Here is an 18,925-nt window from a genome sequence, read left to right as displayed (position 1 = left end):
CTACAACGAGTTTTGACATGTTTGACTCCAAGACTCAGAAACTTGCCCAGAATAAATGAGGAAAGCATTGAAGAATTCTGGGAGTGAGAGTAGCCAATATTCTGTTCACTAACATGACCACTGTATATGAACCTAAGATACTGTCTGAAGGTTAGCAAGGAAATACATTGTATCTCAGAAGCTTGTGCAGAAAAAATTCTGTGATGAAGCAATGAATATTACAGTCAGTTGTCTTAGCTTGTGGAGGGGTCTCTTTATAGAGAATCTTTCATCACTAGGTAAAAAATTGGAATCTACTACAAGTGATGTTAATCCACTAAAGAATTTAGAACAGAAAATTCACAAAATAATTTACAAAATAATGTAATAGTTTTCAAGCTAAATTGAAGAATGAAAATTCTAACCACAGTAATCAAAGGACCTATTACCAGTGTTCTTTTAGGAATAATACATCGGTCATTTTCTCCACCAGAAATTTCAGAAAGGAATACGAATTTTAGAAATTAGCTTTAAATTGTATCCTTGGTTTGTTTTTATGTTTGGGTTTGTTTTATTGGTTTTTGTTTGTTGTTTGGTTGGTTTTTTTGCCAGAGTTGTGCCCATAAAGCAAACAAACAATTTATGCCTGTATGAGCCACGTCACTCAATAATGTTGAATGAGAAATGCAAATAGAACAAGGCTGCATTCTAACTCCTAAAAACTCGCAATGGTATGGGTGAATGCCCTGGGATTCCTACCATATGGGACTGTAACAACAGTGCTACAATGGAAGTCTGACAGGATGGGTATCAGTTCCTCTTCTCCACTCCTCCATCTCTGTGCTTTCTGCCATCTGAGAATACAAACAGGATCCTCACCAGAACTGAATCTTATGAACCCTTGACCTTGGACTTCTTAGTCTCCTGAACTGTGACAAATAAATGTTGCTTAAGCTCTTCAGGCTATGGACGTAATTTGTCACAGCAGCCTGAGCTAAGATTACATGGTTATCACATTTCTTAATGATAATATGTTTGCAATCTATAAGCAAGACTGTCCAAGTAAGAGTCCATGTAGAGGTAGTAGAAGTAAATCTCCTAAGAAAACATACCCTTTAAAAAGAGAGGAGCGGAAAAGGATGGTCCAATCACTGAGGTTTCAAGTCAAATGGTGTATCTGAGATCTAAAATATTCCTAGGATATGGACGTGGGGGAGTATGGAGGATGTCATTTATGAGATAGCATTTGTAGAAGGAGACTGGACTTCTATCTTACAGATCATGAGAAAAATGAGGCCTAATTAGAAGAACATTAGCAAGAAAATTTTTTCTCCTTATCAAGCAGAAAACTGGTTGTTCTAGAGGTAACCATGTAGTTAAGAAGGCCAGGCAGCTAGCAAGTAGGGTGGTCCTTGGGAAAATGCTGGTGCAAATTAAGGCTGCAACACAGAGGATGAAGTAAGAATTGTTGAAGAAAAATCCTGAATTTTCTTGGGCTCAAATGGAAGCTTCATTCGCTTGCCATTATAGGCAGCATCATTTATTCCTCACCCAAACGGGCTTACGTTAAACTGTGACTTAAGGTACAATGTGTCCTTACTGAAACTGCAGCGGATCCCTGAAGGACTGTTTTGGAAGGCTGTCAGTAGCCCCAGTACCCTGTATGGTTGGTGTAGTGTCCTCTTACCACGAGCTCGTCCACTTTTCTGGTTCTCATTGTACTTCAGGTGAATCTCAGGGATTGATCTTATTCGAGCATTTATTTTGATTTTTGCCTTTTCATTAAATTTTTAATATTTTAAATTTGCATCTGTGTGTACTGGTAGCATTACTAGGGCTTGTAATTGGGATTGTACATTCTTTCTGGGTTTGTTTACTTGTAGCTGGCAGTTTACTACTTGAGCCACACTTCTATTCCAGCCTTTTGCTGGTTAATTGGGAATGCATTCTGTCAAATGTTGCTGTCTGGGCTGGCTTTGAACCACCATCCTCTGATCTGGGCCTCTTGAGTAGCTAAGAATATGTGTGTGAGCCACTGGCCCCTGGCTAGATGTTTTTCATTTTAAATTACCACATAATAATTGGACATTGCTGGTTTTCATCAGCATATCTGTTTTGCTCTTTTTTTAATCCAACTCTTCCACAGCTTCTACAGCATCTTCTTTCATCAAATATAGTTGAACATTTTTTTATATAACTTTCTTGAAGCTTTACCATAATGCAATACAGACCTTTAAAAGTTATGACTGGGCACGGTGGCTCCTGCCTGTAATCCTAGCTACTTAGGAAGCTGAGATCTGAGGATCAGAGTTCGCAGCCAGTCCAGGCTCTTATCTCCAATAAACTACTCAGAAAAAGCCAGAGTGATGCTGTGACTCAAGTAGTAAAGTACAAAAAGAATCTCAGGGACAGTGCCCAAGCCCTTGAGTTCAAGCCCCAAGACCAGCACAAGGAAGAAAAAAGTTAAAGAAACTTGTCAAGCATGATATCTAAATGTTATCTAAATGTTTTTTAAACCCAGTGCTTAATTAAGGTGAGTGGGCTGTGCTAATATTACTTGTAACTTTCCAACAGTAGGGAACATATGTCTTGGTTAAAAATGGCATAGTACTGATTTATGCCACTATTCTTAGAGAAATTATTTATAATGTACCATTTTGCCTCACGGTGTCTCACTTTGTACGTTAAATTATATGATCACCTTATCTTTCAGGGAGAGCCACAAGGAAATTGTCCATTTATGCATCCCCAGAATTCAATTTATAAAGACTAAATGTAATTAAAATCTGCTGACAGCCACTGTCCTTCCTGTAGTCACACACATGCTGTATCTCAGTCTTTTTGAGGTCAAATAGAGAAAAACTTGTCATGTGGCTACTGAAAGGTTTACACTGCTGTAATAAAGAAATGAAATTGCTTCTTCTTTTGGTGTTACAGTCCCTAACTTGACTTGCCATGGTGCTGTTAAAACAGACAATGCAAAAACAAGTTTCACCTTATTTTTCTAAATAAGATGTATAATTATTATTGGATTGTTAGTGTTGGAAAATAGAGAACCACACTTGGAACAAAAAAAAAAAAAAGAGGGCTGGGGATATAGCCTAGCGGCAAGAGTGCCAGCCTCGGATACAAGAGGCCCTAGGTTCGATTCCCCAGCACCACATATACAGAAAACTGCCAGAAGCGGCGCTGTGGCTCAAGTGGCAGAGTGCTAGCCTTGAGCGGGAAGAAGCCAGGGACAGTGCTCAGGCCCTGAGTCCAAGGCCCAGGACTGGCAAAAAAAAAAAAAAAGAAGAAGTGAATCCTGAAATATACCTGAGTTTAGTCCACCTCCTTACCTAAGTCACAAATACATGAATATGTTAATCAGACCTCCCATGTTTTAATCTGAGACTTTGAGATTTTCTTGCTAAATGTGATGGTGTATGAAAAGCCAAAGGCAACTGCTACTCCTTGCTACCATGAAAATACTATTTAAAATACCTTCACTTGAGTATAGGACATGGGAGTATCAATTAGAACTTTTTGATAGTTAATATGTTCTATACAGAAACAATATGATGGGATAAATATGGGCATTTAACTCAATTTTTTTGTTCTTAGGCATCTCTAATTCTTTAGAATCTAGAAAGATTTTCCTGATGTTTCACTATTGAAACCAATTTAGTGACTAGAAAGAAGAAAAATATGGCTGGGAATGTGGCTTCATGGTAGAGTGCTTGCCAAGCATGCATGAGGCCCTGGGTTTGACTCCTTGGTACCAGATAAATAGAATAACTTTTTTAAGAAAAGAAGAAAAACATGTATTACATGGCTGCAAGAGTGATTGTTTCTGTGCAGGGAAATAATAACTTCAAGAACATTTAAAGAAGGGGATGAGGACCATTATTCCAATGATGAAATTTCTGTATACTTTTATTTTCTAGCACAAGTGTTTTGGCAATACTAGGGTTTGAACACAGTGCCTTGTGCTTGCTAGATAGGTACTCTACCACTTGAGCCACATCTCCAGCAATATTTTGGATAGATTCTCATGCTTTTGGTTTGGTCTGTCCTGGAACGGTGACCCTCTGAGTCTCTGCCTCCTATATAGTTAGATTTATAGCGTGTTCAACTATGCCTAGCCACACCAATATATTACTGAAAACATTCTAGCATATTTAATCATCAGGAAATAAAATTTAAACCCACAATAAAATATAACTTCAAACCTGACAGAATGGCTAAACAAGTAAAACATTTAACATGGTATGAGATTATAAGAACTACTAGAGAGAAAATTCAAAGCTTGAAATGGCAGTATGAACTATTGGCATGGAGGAGAGCACATTTTTTAAGTAGCCAATTAAGGAAGGAGCTAGTTAAGTGAATATCTGAGGATAATATATTCAGACCCAGAAACAAAAGGGAGAATGAAGTCTATGAATTAGGAGCAGTGAGTGTAGTCAAGAAATAGAAGAGGTGAAGGAACTATGGGTGGAACCCAATTTAGGAGAAAAAAAAACAGAAGGCAAAGCCAGAGGAGGTAACTGATTATCAAATCTCACAGAGCTTTATGAATCCTAACAGAAGACGTTGGAGAACTTGGGGGATCTTGAGCAGAAGGTCATAAAGTGAATTACATTTTAGCAGATTATTTTTTGTTCCTATAATAAGAATAGTCTATGAGTAAATAAAGGTAGAACAGAAGAAAAAAAAAAAGAACCCTGGGGGAAGTTGTGACTTGAGTGATTTTAGTCTTGATCATGATTGTGAAAAGCAGAGACACTGTGTCCATACGCTAAGAGTAGAGCTGACAGAACTCTTTGAGAGAATAGTGTGATGTGAGAGGAAGAAGGCAATGTCCAGCCTGCCTCTGGGATTTGGGCCATTGCAGCTGGTGTGGGGAACGTGACTGAGGGAAGATCAGGTGAATCTGAGGTGCCTAATGGATACCCCCTTCCACATGTGAACTCAGCAGTTGGAGTTCAGGAGGAATTGGGACAAAACAAATACTCATATCTTACTCATTTTTTTCATTGGTGTTTTTTTACTGATTTCTCATTCGGTTGTAACAGTGAGCTATCTGAAACACTTAGAAAATATCAGGAGCCATGTCTTCTGGGTGGCTTTGCCACATTTCTTCTCTAAAGGAGGCCACGTGTGGTGAGCTCTTTCTTTTTCAATGTTTTCTACTCTTGCTGGCTGTTTAAAGGCGGAACACATTCCCAGCTACCATTACTGGTCTCCCTTTCTCTATATTATTTTTCTCATATATTGTTTTTTTCCGATTTCTACCTAATAAACTGGAAATCTTTTTGTGAGGTATATTTTGCCTACACTTCACTGTCAATCACGTGAAGGAATGGACTTTAGTGTTTACTGATCTATTTTACAAATAGGATACAAGTAGGATATTTCTGCACACATGACAGATAATTGCTAAATAAGTGTTTTTCAACAAATTTATTAGATAGGTACTTGAGGTCATAAATTTGGCATGTTAACTGTATTCAAAATCTATTAAACTATTGGAACTTTTGCCAAGTAGAGAAAGTAGTCATTTGTGGAAATTAAATGATCTTAACCTCAGCCTAACAATTATTGTCTTGCCTCTCGGTGTATTTATCTTTAGTTTTCTTCTGGACATTGATTGGCAGCTCAGTAAATAAGTTTGGGCCACTCTGTTGGGAAACTTACTAGTGTCTGTGACTCATAGGCCTCTGAAAGGAGATGCACAAGTATATCGATGGTTATTAAGAAAAAAACGCATGACAGAGTGATTTTATAAATAAATGCACAGGGTTTTGGCTACACATAGAAAAGGCACCCTTCTTGCAGTCTTCAGATGGCCTATTTAAAAAGAACACCCATGGGGGCTGGGGATATAGCCTAGTGGCAAGAGTGCCTGCCTCGGATACACGAGGCCCTAGGTTCGATTCCCCAGCACCACATATACAGAAAACGGCCAGAAGCGGCGCTGTGGCTCAAGTGGCAGAGTGCTAGCCTTGAGCGGGAAGAAGCCAGGGACAGTGCTCAGGCCCTGAGTAAGGCCCAGGACTGGCCAAAAAAAAAAAAAAAAAAAGAACACCCTGTCTCAATGGCATCCTTGTCTCAAATATAAATTTCACCCTGGAAAAGCCTGTGAACATAGGCAGGGACGGGATCTGTCCCCTTTCTTCCCTATCTGTGACTGTCATACCCCACGCACAGCTAGCACCAGTGAACTGCTCTCCCCCACCCTTTTGCAGCTGGCATTGATCTGCTAATGTGGTTAATCAATCTTGCTAAATACATCCTGTAGGGAAAATGAGTAGTGATGAGAAATAATCTTGCTGCTTCTTTCCTCTGAAAAATTCAGTGACTGATTTACAGATATTGTGTATTCTTCATGATATCCCATTGTAGAAGATGGGAATTAAATTTCAGCCTTAAAGGTTATGGGCTCCCTCAAGGCCTAGAGTATTGTAATGAAAAATTGAAGACCTGTAAAAGGGGCTCCAGAATCTGCATAGTGAATAAACTTATATCAAGTTTTTTTTTCTGATGTTAATTTAGGACTCTGAATAGAAATATGCCAGTATGCTTTTCAATAGAGCTTTAAACCTGTCTCTGCATTTTATATGCAACTTGTTCTGATTTATTTCTCTTTAGTATAAAGCCAATTTGCCTAGTTTCCTGAAGATATTTAGTGTCCCTGAGATTTACCCAACTGGATTGGAGTAGGTTCCATGTAAGACCTAAATAGAATCCATTTATCTAACTTGAGACGCCAAATAGAAGTTGTGCTTTGTGCTTTGGCAAATGTAATTGCATACACATTCCCTGTATCCTTTGAAGGTGAACAGACACCATGATTTTGCCATCGAACTCAGATTACTATATGACTTATCTTTCTATGCCATATTGCAATTCTTAGAGCTACCAAAGAGTCTGTCCAAAGATAGTCTTCCGTCCCATAGATGTGTGGTTTGCCTACCTTAAAATACTCTACAACGTTTTACATGAAGATCCCTCTTATCCAAAATTAGAATTCTCATTCTCTTTACACATTGATAAAGTCAGAATAGAAAACTCAAGAAGACTATATGGTATATATTTGGTACTTTCATGGAATCTCAATTATGATTTATTTAATCCCACACTATAACAATTCATCTGCTTTATCCTATGCTAATGAATCCCTTTTTTCATATCCAGTATCTTTCTGTATTTATTTGTCCCAAACATCTTATGTGTCTTACACACTATGCAGAGCTCCAGAGTTAAAGCATCCAACCAAATAAGTGAAAGAAACATTGCCTTTGGCCTTTGGGGCTGGCACCATTTATTAGTCCTCCAGAAATCGAAACATTAAATTCCATTGATGTTTGTGTACTCTATTTCTAAAATCCTGTCATCTTTATGTACTACATGTTTTTAAAGTTCTTTAATGTAATATTTTGAAACTTAAAAGAACCTCCCTATTTTAAAGAATTTCTATCATAGGATAGAGAGAATGATTATGACTGTCAGTCTTCTTAAATATTTTAATTAAGCTCTCCTATCCTCCCTGTTTTGTGATCAATACGCCAACTCTAAACCACCAACCAATATGTTATAAATCACAGAGACATCTGCTGAAATGATGCATAAATGCGTTGCTAAGGGGAGACAAGGCTGTTTCTGAGGGTGGATACACGCATGGGAGGGAATTCCATTTTGTTCTCAAAAGTACTAAGACTTCACACACATGACTCTTGTCACTTTCCAGCTTCATTGACCCTGAGCAGGAACCCCACTTTCATCATTTGAACAACAGAAATAATGTCTATTCTCATGACTGCTTATCAAGTAGAACATAGTATTGAGTGCTGTGTTTAGCTGTTTGGTGCTGTTTCGTTGTTTTATAATGTTTCAGTGTGTGACCCTCTGTGTTCCCTGCCCTGCTCAGGTGGATTTGATCATCACACTCGGTGGCCTGGCTGGGCGTTTTGACCAGATCATGGCGTCTGTGAATACCTTGTTCCAAGCCACTCACATAACCTGTTTGCCCACAATAATAATCCAAGAGGCGTCTCTCATCTACCTCCTCCAGCCAGTAAGTACACATTAAATAGAGCCAGCACGCTACTTCTACAAAACGTCTAGCTTTCGAGTAGACGCATAGAAACTTTGACCTTGCCTGGGCCTTTCGCCTGTGAGTACTGTTGATCTGCTTTTCTTGCCTGTGGCCTATTTTGGCCACTGCGCCAAGTCACCTACTGCCACAAGCAAAGGGAAAAGTTTTCACGTTTATTGCATGTAGAAGAGAAAGAAAACTGTCATAACTTTTAATTGACTGAAAATAGAATTTAGCACTTTGGAATCTTGAGCAGGTGAATATGAATGACACTTGAAACAAACCTCAGCAGAGAAACACAGGCTTGGCAAATATTTCAAATGGGATTCTCGTGTGTTTAAGTGCTATCATTATAATTGGAAACTGGATTGGATTTTGTTTAGCACTTAAAAGGAAATCTTTAGCTTTTACTCTTTATAACTTGCCTGGTTATTAATTGTCTATCCCTCAAGAAAACTTCTAATGATGATATCACCCACTTCCAATGATAAATGCCAAGGAGGATTTCATACTAGTGTACTGAATAGAATTCTTACTAAAGAAACAAATTTTATAGAGTTGAGCTCAGTTTAAAAAAAAAACTACTTGGCGTGTACACATACACATGTACATATGTATGTGTTTTGTATATATAACATATTTAACCACCTATGAATATATCTCATATTTTCTTGACCTGCTTATCCATTGTAGGGCATGTACACATGGATTAATTTAATTTATTCATCAGGAAAAATAATATTTTTCTATTTGGAGGGAAATGGATGGACTTGGAAATAATTATGTTAAGTAAGTCAGGCTCAGAGAAGCAAATGACACATATATTATCTCATATGTGGTAGCTAGTCCAATTATAAAGGTACGAAAACATAAATGGCCATATGCATTTATTAACAAATTGTCTAATGTATGCTCAGGGGAGGATTCCAATGATGAAACTTCTTTCAACAATAAATGTACAGTTTAGTAAAATGAATACCAGGAAGCTGAAATTGGTTTTATGAGATGAAGATGGGGCTTAAAGCTGAGGGAGCAGACAGAGGAAGGGTGGCCAAATAAAGCCAATACAGTAAGCAATGTGCATATGTGAATATAGAGCCTGGTTAACTTGAGGGTCTGGATGGGGTTAGTAAAAGTAGGAAAGAACGGTGGAAGGGATGATATTAACCAAGAGGCATTACAACACATAAACTGACATGTTGAACTGGCACTTCTTTGTTCAGCTACTCAAAGATAACTTACAAGCATTTTAAAAAATCATTTGGTGAGATTTTGGAGAAGACAGTGTGGGGTAACAGTTCGTGTAGGATCACATCCTCTTACCATCTGGCTCCGGGCCGGCACTATAGCCTTTGCCTCCTTGCCGTGCTGTTCAATGGAAGTCTTCTTTCTGGAGAGATACCTTCACTCTGCGAACACTTTTAGTGAGATAATGAAAGACAGTAATTCAAGTATAAAAGCCAGATTAATTGTATTTAGGGGCTTACAGTATAAGTGGGTTTTATATAACGTATGAGGAACCTAAGCACTGTTACTTGTGCATATTTGAGATAAAGCTAATTCTAAAAATGAGTTTAAAGCTATTATTTCGCAGAAGTAAATCCATACCCTAGAAGTAGGATATAAACTATTAAGGGGTGCACCGTGCGGAGCTTTGTATTTTCTACGTATGACTTCGTGTAACAGGTCATATATCATAGAAGAGGGGGGGACATACAGAATGGAGGACACAGAGCACACCCGTGTTTATTGTTGCACAGTCAATTCCAAAGTGAAACCAGTTGTAAAGATTGTGCAGTAGGCTCAAAAGGAGTCAGGCATGTTTCAACAACAAAGAATGACTCTACTTTTAATTTTTTCTACATTAATATTTATATCTCACTGCTGAATTAAAAGATTCGTGTTCTTCTTCTACCAGAATGATGTTACTTAAGTTTTATAACAATACTGTGAAGAAATCAGAGTGGATGCTATACTATAGTTATTTGCAAGGGAGTTTGACTGGACACTTTTTCCACTACAGTACATCTTCTCCATGATGGGGTTAATGGGCTAAGTTACAAATGACAAGCTCTTAAAACAAGTCACAGCCCATAGGCCAGTAATTATCCGTGATCAGTGTATTACATCATGATCAGTTGGTGTATGAGAGTGTGTGTGTGTGTGTGTGTTATACATATACAATTCTACTCTCAAAAACATTTTCAAATAATATGAATCTAGCTAAAATTTTATTTTTTATTATCTTCAAATAGTTGTACAAAGGCATTTCCATTTAACGTGTCTATTCATGACTATAAATGCCTCTTGCTCAGTGTCATGTCTTCCGTCATTCTCCCCCTTCTGTCCCATGTTCACCCTTCCCTTCAAGTTACCTGGTTCCACTCTCACCCAAGTACATTGGATAGTATAACTGTATTCACTCACCCTTCTCTTCATTCATTTGCTCCATCTAATTAAAAAGAATGACTCTGACTTCTTTCTAAATTGCAACTAAATCTAAAAGTACAATAATTTTTTATCATATAAGCTGTTTAAATAAGATTATCATGAAGCTTTACTATTGTTAATCTCAATGTAAATGATTATCCTGAGTGTTAGGTTGGTAAAGAATGTCTTTTACAATTTCCTTTGTAATTCTGGATTATCTGAAATAGATGATATTAACAGGAGGAACAGGCCATCTTATGAGAATTGATGGGTAAATTTTTCATGGTGTAGCTTATAAGAGGTCTAAAGTACGTTTACAATACTAATGTTCTTTAACCAGGACAATCCTAGATGTTAGAAATAAAATATACTCTCCTGATCTTTTTGAAAGCTCTGCAGAACCTTTCACCAACTTAGAGTTTTCTGTGGTGCCCGGTGTTTGTTTCTCAGAGTCTATGTGCAAAACTCTCCTGTGACTAGCTTGTATAAATAAGTAATCACCATTCATTGATTATGTGTTTTGTTCTTTTTGGTCTGAGCTGTATTTCTGGTAGCAATTTCACTGGAAGTCATAATATATAGTTGAAATTTGAAAAACCTATAAATAGGTTTTATACTCTATTTTAGTATATTTCTATTATACTATATTTTATACTATATTGTGTACTGTATTATATTTTATTCTATATTTCAGCATAGTGCATTCCCATTACATAAGAAATAGTTGAAATTCTACTGTATTTCAGCATATTTCCATTCCTGTAGAGAGAGCCAAATGTCAGTTATGAGTGGAAAAACCTTGGTAGACAGCATTTACTGCAAGGAAAATAATCAAACCACCAGTTTATAATGGGAAATTAAAAAGACGATACATCCTGACTCTTCCCTTAAAAGTCTACATCCCTGTTCTGCTTTCAAGAACGTGTTCTTGTACTAAGATATCATCCCCTCTTGTGAGAAGAGCCATTACGCAACAGGTGCAAGACATTTCTGACATAGAACATCACTGACAGCCGTGGCCAGGCTGTTTGCTGTTTGCTGCTGAGCCTTGTTTATCATGCTGCCCCTGCAGACCGCCGATGGCTCTAGGTTTCACATACACACTTTCTCATTTTCTGGTCCTGTGCTTTCTCAAGAGGACAGAAACATTAGCTTCTGTACACTGAGCATAAATTATCTTTTATCTCCAAGTTTTATGGCAGTTTGTAATACAAGTTAATAGGATTTATGACCAAGAAATGAGACGTCCAGGAGTTAACAAGGCATGCCTTTTACATTGCCCTAAACCTGCAGCGAACCCTGGCCAGAATCTCAGTGTCTGATGAAGGGAAGTGGTGTACAGACTAGACTTCTGTCCCTTTTTTTCCTCACTTCAACGCACTTCTAAATGTGTGGAGAATGTCTTCCTTGTTGTCTTAGCCCTGTTTTACAGTGGCTTGGTTTTCCCCCTGGGTAGATTAATTACTGACTGTACAAAGTCTTGACAACTTATGCAGCATACATTTGTAGTTCTGAGAATGAATATGATAAAAAAGTACGTTCGAAATCTGATAGATAGAAGCTGAATATTCATAACAAAAATTTGGCCTGCATAAGGGTTTCTGTGGAGAACTGAGGCTTCAGGTCTATGGACTTAAACGTACCCATGTCCAACAGAATTCCATCTGTGGTAATTTCAGAGGGCATATTCTCAGTGTGATTAGAAGTGGATCTCAGGAGATTCCTATTCTAGGAAATTTATAAGTTGTCACACTGGTTCCCAACCTTAATTCCTTTGTTTGGCATAATCATTATTTTATTCTTTTCTTCTATGTTGTTCTTATAATTGTTGTTGCTTGGCCTTTTATAATCTCTAGTGCAAATTACATATTAACAAAGAACCAACAATGTAAATGGTGCTGAGACCTTGGAGATGTTTCCTGATGAGCTTTGCAGAGACATTTAGGTGATCCGGCCATGGTTATTTGCAGGACTTCTTTGAAAGGAAATGGATGCTGATATTAAAGAGGCATTTGTGTGCATATGCTTGATGCTGGGCCACGGCCCAGTCGCTGAGGTATGGAAACAAGCAGGGCACACACCAATGAAACAATAGATTAAGGAAATGTGGTATACACACAATGGACCATTATTCAACCATAGAAAAGAATAATATCCTATTATTTGCAAAATGCGTAAATCTGAAAGACATAATGTTAAGCAGGAGAAGTGAGGCCAATGCAATTCCTCATGACAATATTTTTAAAATTTGGTTCAGGATGTGTAATTCTGAATACCTAATGCTGGGAAAGGTCAGAAAATAATGAGAATGATCTTATGTTGGGTAACAGGACCCAGCATATAGATATAGAGAATTAACTTCTGGTATTCCATACAATGATGGGTAACTATAGTTCATAATAACCTGTAATATAAGAATAACTACAAGGGTGGAGATTGAAATCTCCAAATAATAGATAATGAAAGGGACATAGAAATGTTAAGTACCCTGATTTGACCAGAACATACTTTATACATTCATTGAAATATCCCACAGTGCTTCCCATAGTATGTATAAATTAGTTCATGTTAATCAAATTTTTCAGAGATGGGCGGAGCACTCATGGCTTACATCTTTGTCCTGGCTACTCATGAGGATGAGATCCAGAGGTAGCCAAAATCTAGCCTAGACAAAAATTGGAGAGACTCCATCTCCAAATAACCAGCAAACAACAGGGCCAGAGGCATGACACAAGTGGTAGAGCATTAGTCAAGCAAGTCAAGCCAAGCAAACTTGAAGCTCTGTGTTCAAACTTGAGTGTTTATAATTAAATTCAGTTGATAAAGATATGAAAATTCAGTTGATAAAGATGTAAAAATATTTATGTGTTCTCACATGATGTTTTTAATATATGTGCACATCTTTATGCAAAGTTTACATGGAAATGTTCATTTCCCTGACCTGATGTGATAATTATATTGTATCCACATATCAAGACATCATACTTTGCCTACATTTGTACAACTACAATGGTTTTTAAAAGAAGGAAAAGTAAGTTAATGCTGAAATGAAGTAGCTCTCAGACAGGGCCCCGCTGGGTGTTTCCTACCATGACACGGTCTGCTGCAGTGAGCCTTCCAGCCTGCTTTCCTTTTCCAAAGGCAAATTGCTAATGTCCTTTCCTACACGTCCCCCACCCAGCTAACCTCTGTGGCAGTTTTGCTAGTCACTGTTGCATGGCTGACCTAAATACTTTCACATGCGGCCTTGCCTAGTTCCTTATGGGCTTATGGGCTCTGCTGGGCGGGGTGGCTCCCCCCCCCCCCCATCAAATGCATGAAGTACACAGAGAACTCCCAGCACCTCTACCTTTCTAAACCGCCTTCAGCCTTCCAGGAAATGTTTTCAATGCCCCTTCTTTTTTTTCTACTCTACTTCCTCCTCTCTTTCTAGCTTCTTTTCCTCCTACTGCTGCTCTACCTGTCTTACAAAATAACACACGACCTACTTTGTGGTATGTGTTATTTTCCTATGATAGGAAAGCCTTTCATTTTGAAGTGAAATAAGAAGAGTCCAGGGCTGGAGGTGTGGCTCAAATGGCGGAGAGCCTGCTGAGCAAGCACAAGGCCCTGAGTACAAACCAATACTGGCCAAAAGGACCCAAAAACAAAAGAAAACAAACAGAGCTAGTGAGGCAGGAGTGGCTCACACCTATAATTCTGACTGCTCAGGAGGCTGAGATGTGCAGATCAGAGTTTAAAACCATCCCAGGTAGGAAAGTCCACGAGATTCTGACCTCCAGGTAAGCACATGATCCTATTTATGTGGCGTATCCTTAATGGTCTAGTCATCTCCTAAATGGCAACACACTGGTGTTACATTCTGACATAGGAATTACAAGGAGGAAAAACATTTAAACCTAATACTTCTCAAAACCTTTGTTCCTGTGGTTTCCTCATAGGCTAATTTTAAAACAAAATTGACAAAACTACATCTTTCCTCATAATCTAAGCCTCAAAATCATCATACAGTTACACATGTTGGATCACTGTTGAAATAACACTAATAAAAGTTAGCTTACCTAATGCATTCGGAAGAGAAAGAACTAGTATTGTTTAACTAAATGCACTGGTCTGCTCTGAAGCTGTTCATTGTTGCCTTGTGCTGTAAGATACACATTGGCTAGGCACCCTGGGTTAGTGGTCAACCTTCCTTCCTTTACTTGCATCTTGTTTAACATTGTCTGCTTCAAGTTCAGTGGAAACACATATGGAGTAATAAATTTTGTTTAGTTTAGTTTGTGTGTTTGTGTGTGTGTGTGTGTGTGTGTGTGTGAGAGAGAGAGAGACAGACAGAAAGAGAGAGAAAGGGAGGGGAGAGAGAGAGACTGTTGGCGTCTTACTGCTCTAATAAATACTGTGGCCAGTAGAGACAGTGATGGCCAGCTTTACTGCAACTTTATGATGTTGTGTGTCCTAAGGGGAAAGGAAGGAACACAGGTCCACTATCCACCACTCAGCCACACAGCACACATGTTCTTTGACCTTACAGATTATTTCTCTGACAGATTTATAGAAAAAGACCTATCAGCAAAAAACCTGCATGATCCCTCAGTGGTTCCACAGCAGTATGAAAGGAATTATGAAATTTAATCCCCATGGAAACTGCTCTACAAACTCATTTGAGCATTGGCCTTTCATTGTCAGCCATGAGTGACAGGGAATCGGTTTTGGAGACTTGATGTCATCCATTTGTGCAGGTGAGACCCAAGAAAAGATGGCATCAGCATGTGCCTGAGCTCTGTCATCATAATTTATCATAATCCAATTCTGGGTAAAGTAATAGAATACTGGATGTGGGATGTCATCTTTTCCTTCACCCCCCCTCCCGCAGGCCTCCTTGGCAAGGTCGCAAGCACATTGTGTCGCGTATACTTAGTTCAATCGAGCATTCCTTCGGCATCTTGCACTGATTGAAAACAAAAGGTTGCCAGTGCAGTACCAATGAACTGTGAAGTGAATTGAGTGTTACCAGCAGGGATATGAAATGAGCCTCTGGGAAAGAGATTGGCACAAGACAAAGTTCACACCGAGTGCTTCACATGCTTTCTGCTGGGATGTACTACTCCTTAGCCAATTAAGAGTTTTTCATCCTGAATTTGGGGGCATTTTGATCTAAGTTGTTCCAAAAAGTAATTAAAATGGACATTGAAGGAAACCGGAAAGTTTCATACAAGTTAAGCTAGGGTGTGAAAGGAATTAAACGCATTAATCCGGACTCTACATTTGCCCCGCATATTTGGAACCTCTCCAGGGAATGGTGAACTGTGCCCCCCTCCCCTCCCCTCCCCTGTGCACACACAGATAGCAAAAGAGTACGCTTCCACTCCCCCAAGAACCTCATGTCCTCCAATTTTGCTGAGGAAAAGAAAAGCAATTATTCTCTACTTCAGGTCTGTAGAGGTTGGATATTACTTCCTTTGAAAACTGGTATCATTTTGTCTTTTAAAAATTCCACTTAGTCCTTTATGATTGTGTCATTATGAGAATTTTGATGGATGTTCAATGCAGATGTCTACAGAACAGTGTAACCATGAAATTTGTAAAAATGCTACCAGTTCAGGGAGCAAGCTGGAGGGACTAGACCTAGATGATAAATGCATACCAACGCCTGCACTAACCACACATGGAAACAGAGAGAAAGAAAGAAATTGGTTGGCATGGGGTAGGATTAAAGATGTCCCCACTTCCACCCTGTCTCCTGGAGCACACGGAACCGGGCTTCATGATGCTAAGTAGATGGGATCGTCCAACTGCGGATGACACGCTGAGTTTAGTATTTCAGACTGCCGAAATTGCTTGACTGCCGTGCATGATTTCTAGAATAGCCTCTGGATCTGAAAGGCTGGGGAGTTCCCGAAAGCACCAATGTTTTAGGTTTTTATACAGTACTTTTCATTTATGAGGTAACTTCATCTTTGTCTCACTCGATTTTCCTAGCCGCCCTTTTTAAACAAAGCAGACTCGCTGCCTCTTTTTTCTAGCTCTCAGATGAGACAACTCTGTATAGAGCAACATTCTGAGTATATGGAAAATCCATTGATAGTCTAAGAATTATCCAAATTCTAGTCCTTTGATTTATAGCACTACATAAACTACGCAAGCTTGCTCTCCAATTTGTATGGGATGAATTAATAAATAGTCATGAATCATCTGTCATTACTTTCATTTTCTCATTTAGTGTAGATCGTTCTCTGTTCCGTGATGAGAATCACCCTGTTCTTTCACTATGGATACCTGGTAGTGTGGAGGTACTCTCGTACATTCCACTTTAGCATTGTGTCACTTGTGAAGTATCATAGTAAATGCTTTAGGTTCTGGGTATGTTTGGAAAATGTATTTTAGTGATACTAGATACTATGTTGAAAATGAACTATACAACTTGTGGGGGAAGAAGGTCAAGCGGGGAAAAAAACTGGGAGAAAATAAGTAAAGAAATGACACTGTTCCAAAAAAAATGTACTCATTACCTGACTTACATAACTGGAACCCCTCTGTACCTCACCTTTACAATTCAAAAAATAAAGCCATACAAAATGTATTTCAGCCTGGAGCCAGTGGCTTATGCCTGTAATCCTAACTACTCAAGAGGCTGAGATCGGAAGATTGTGGTTCAAAGCCAGTCCTGACAGGAAAGTCTGTGAGAATCATATGTCCACTAAACTAACAAAATGCCAGAAATGGAGTTGTGGATCAAAATGGTAGAGCCTCAGGAACAGAGCCTAGGCCCTGAGTTCAAGCCGCAGGATCAAGTAATTCTATGTACATTCTTATTGGAGAATAATTTTGCTTTCAAAAGAGATACATGAGGTAGAGGTAATATAATACTAATTTAAAGATGAGCAAACTCAGCCCTAGGAAACATGGATAGACAGTTACGGACATTGATAAAGACATTGTGAAATGGCAGATTAACCCCCTTTGCCATTCATCCTGCCACAGTTCTGGGTCCAGTAACATGATTTGTGAGTTTGGTATGATGCCACTTGTTGTAGGGGGAAAAAAAAAAACTTAAAGGAAGGTAAATGCATGAAGCAAACATAACTTATAAAAATACATAATGTTCCTATAACACAGAATTAGGCTTCCCTGATACTTTTTTTTTCCAATTTTTATTATCAAACTGATGTACAGAGAGGTTACAGTTTCATACGTTAGGCATTGGATACATTTCTTGTACTGTTTGTTACCTTGTCCCTCATACCCCCCTCCCCCCTCCCCCTTACCCTTTCCCCCCCTGAGGTGTTCAGTTCACTTACACCAAACAGTTTTGCAAGTATTGCTTTTGTAGTTGTTTGTCTTTTTTTACCCTGTGTCTCTCAATTTTGGTATTCCCTTTCAATTTCCTAGTTCCAATACCAGTATACATGGTTTCCAATATACTCAGATAAGATTACAGAGATAGTGTAGGTACAACCACAGGAAGGTGATACAAAAACATCATCAATAATAGAAGCTACAGATACACATGGGACGTTGAAAGTAGTTACAACTGTGATATAACAATTGTCTCCATAACATGGAGTTCATTTCACTTAGCATCATCTTATGTGTTCATAAGGGTATAGCTATTGGGCCTTGTGATGCTCTGCTATGACTTGCCTAAACCTGTACTAATTATTCCCAATAAGGGAGACCATAGAGTCCATGTTTCTTTGGGTCTGGCTCACTTCACTTAGTATAATCTTTTCCAAGTCCTTCCACTTCCTTACAAATGGGACAATGTCATTCTTTCTGATTAGAGGCATAAAATTCTATTGTGTATATGTATCTTCTATTATCAATGCCTTTTTCCAGGAAGGATGCAATCTGATGAGTCAACACCACTATCAGAATATTCTTCCCGCCACGCACATTCATTTCTACCCATTCAAAATCTTAAATACTACGTAAAGTATCAGGGAAAGGGCTGGGGATATGGCCTAGTGGCAAGAGCGCTTGCCTCGTATACTTGAAGCCCTGGGTTCGATTCCCCAGCACCACATATACAGAAAATGGCCAGAAGTGGCGCTGTGACTCAAGTGGCAGAGTGCTAGCCTTGAGCAAAAAAAAAGAAGCCAGGGACAGTGCTCAGGCCCTGAGTCCAAGGCCCAAGACAGGCAAAATAAAAAAGGCATTGATGATAGAAGATTCTAAAGTGATTCATTGTATATGTGTTGGCCCTTCCAATTGTCTTATGTGAGGAAGCAATTTTACCCTTACTAGGAACCCTTAAGGTAAAAGGCACCGAGTATAGAACATTGGTCTCATTTTATCAGGCAAGTTTAATGTACAAAAATGTTGCTCACGGGAGAATGGAGACGAATTGATTTTTCTCTTGACTGATGCTGCCCATTAACAAATGGGAAATCTTTGAAATTTTGAAAATAGTAATTGAAAGGCTGTGAATAGACCTTC

At 38.7% G+C, this 18,925-nt stretch overlaps 1 protein-coding gene across 2 annotated transcripts in view; it reads left to right on the top strand.

The window, feature by feature from the left end:
• Tpk1 (thiamin pyrophosphokinase 1) overlaps positions 1 to 18,925 on the top strand; it is a 240,713-nt gene that overhangs the window by 140,947 nt on the left and 80,841 nt on the right. For both annotated transcript variants that reach the window (XM_048340405.1, XM_048340406.1), the window contains one exon: positions 7,892 to 8,038. In XM_048340405.1, coding sequence (XP_048196362.1) covers positions 7,892 to 8,038 — 147 coding nt within the window. The remainder of the gene's footprint in view (positions 1 to 7,891; positions 8,039 to 18,925) is intronic.

The sequence above is a fragment of the Perognathus longimembris genome, chromosome 2, assembly GCF_023159225.1.
Source record: "Perognathus longimembris pacificus isolate PPM17 chromosome 2, ASM2315922v1, whole genome shotgun sequence".
Taxonomy (NCBI): domain Eukaryota; kingdom Metazoa; phylum Chordata; class Mammalia; order Rodentia; family Heteromyidae; genus Perognathus; species Perognathus longimembris.
This window is presented reverse-complemented; position numbering and strand designations above follow the sequence as displayed.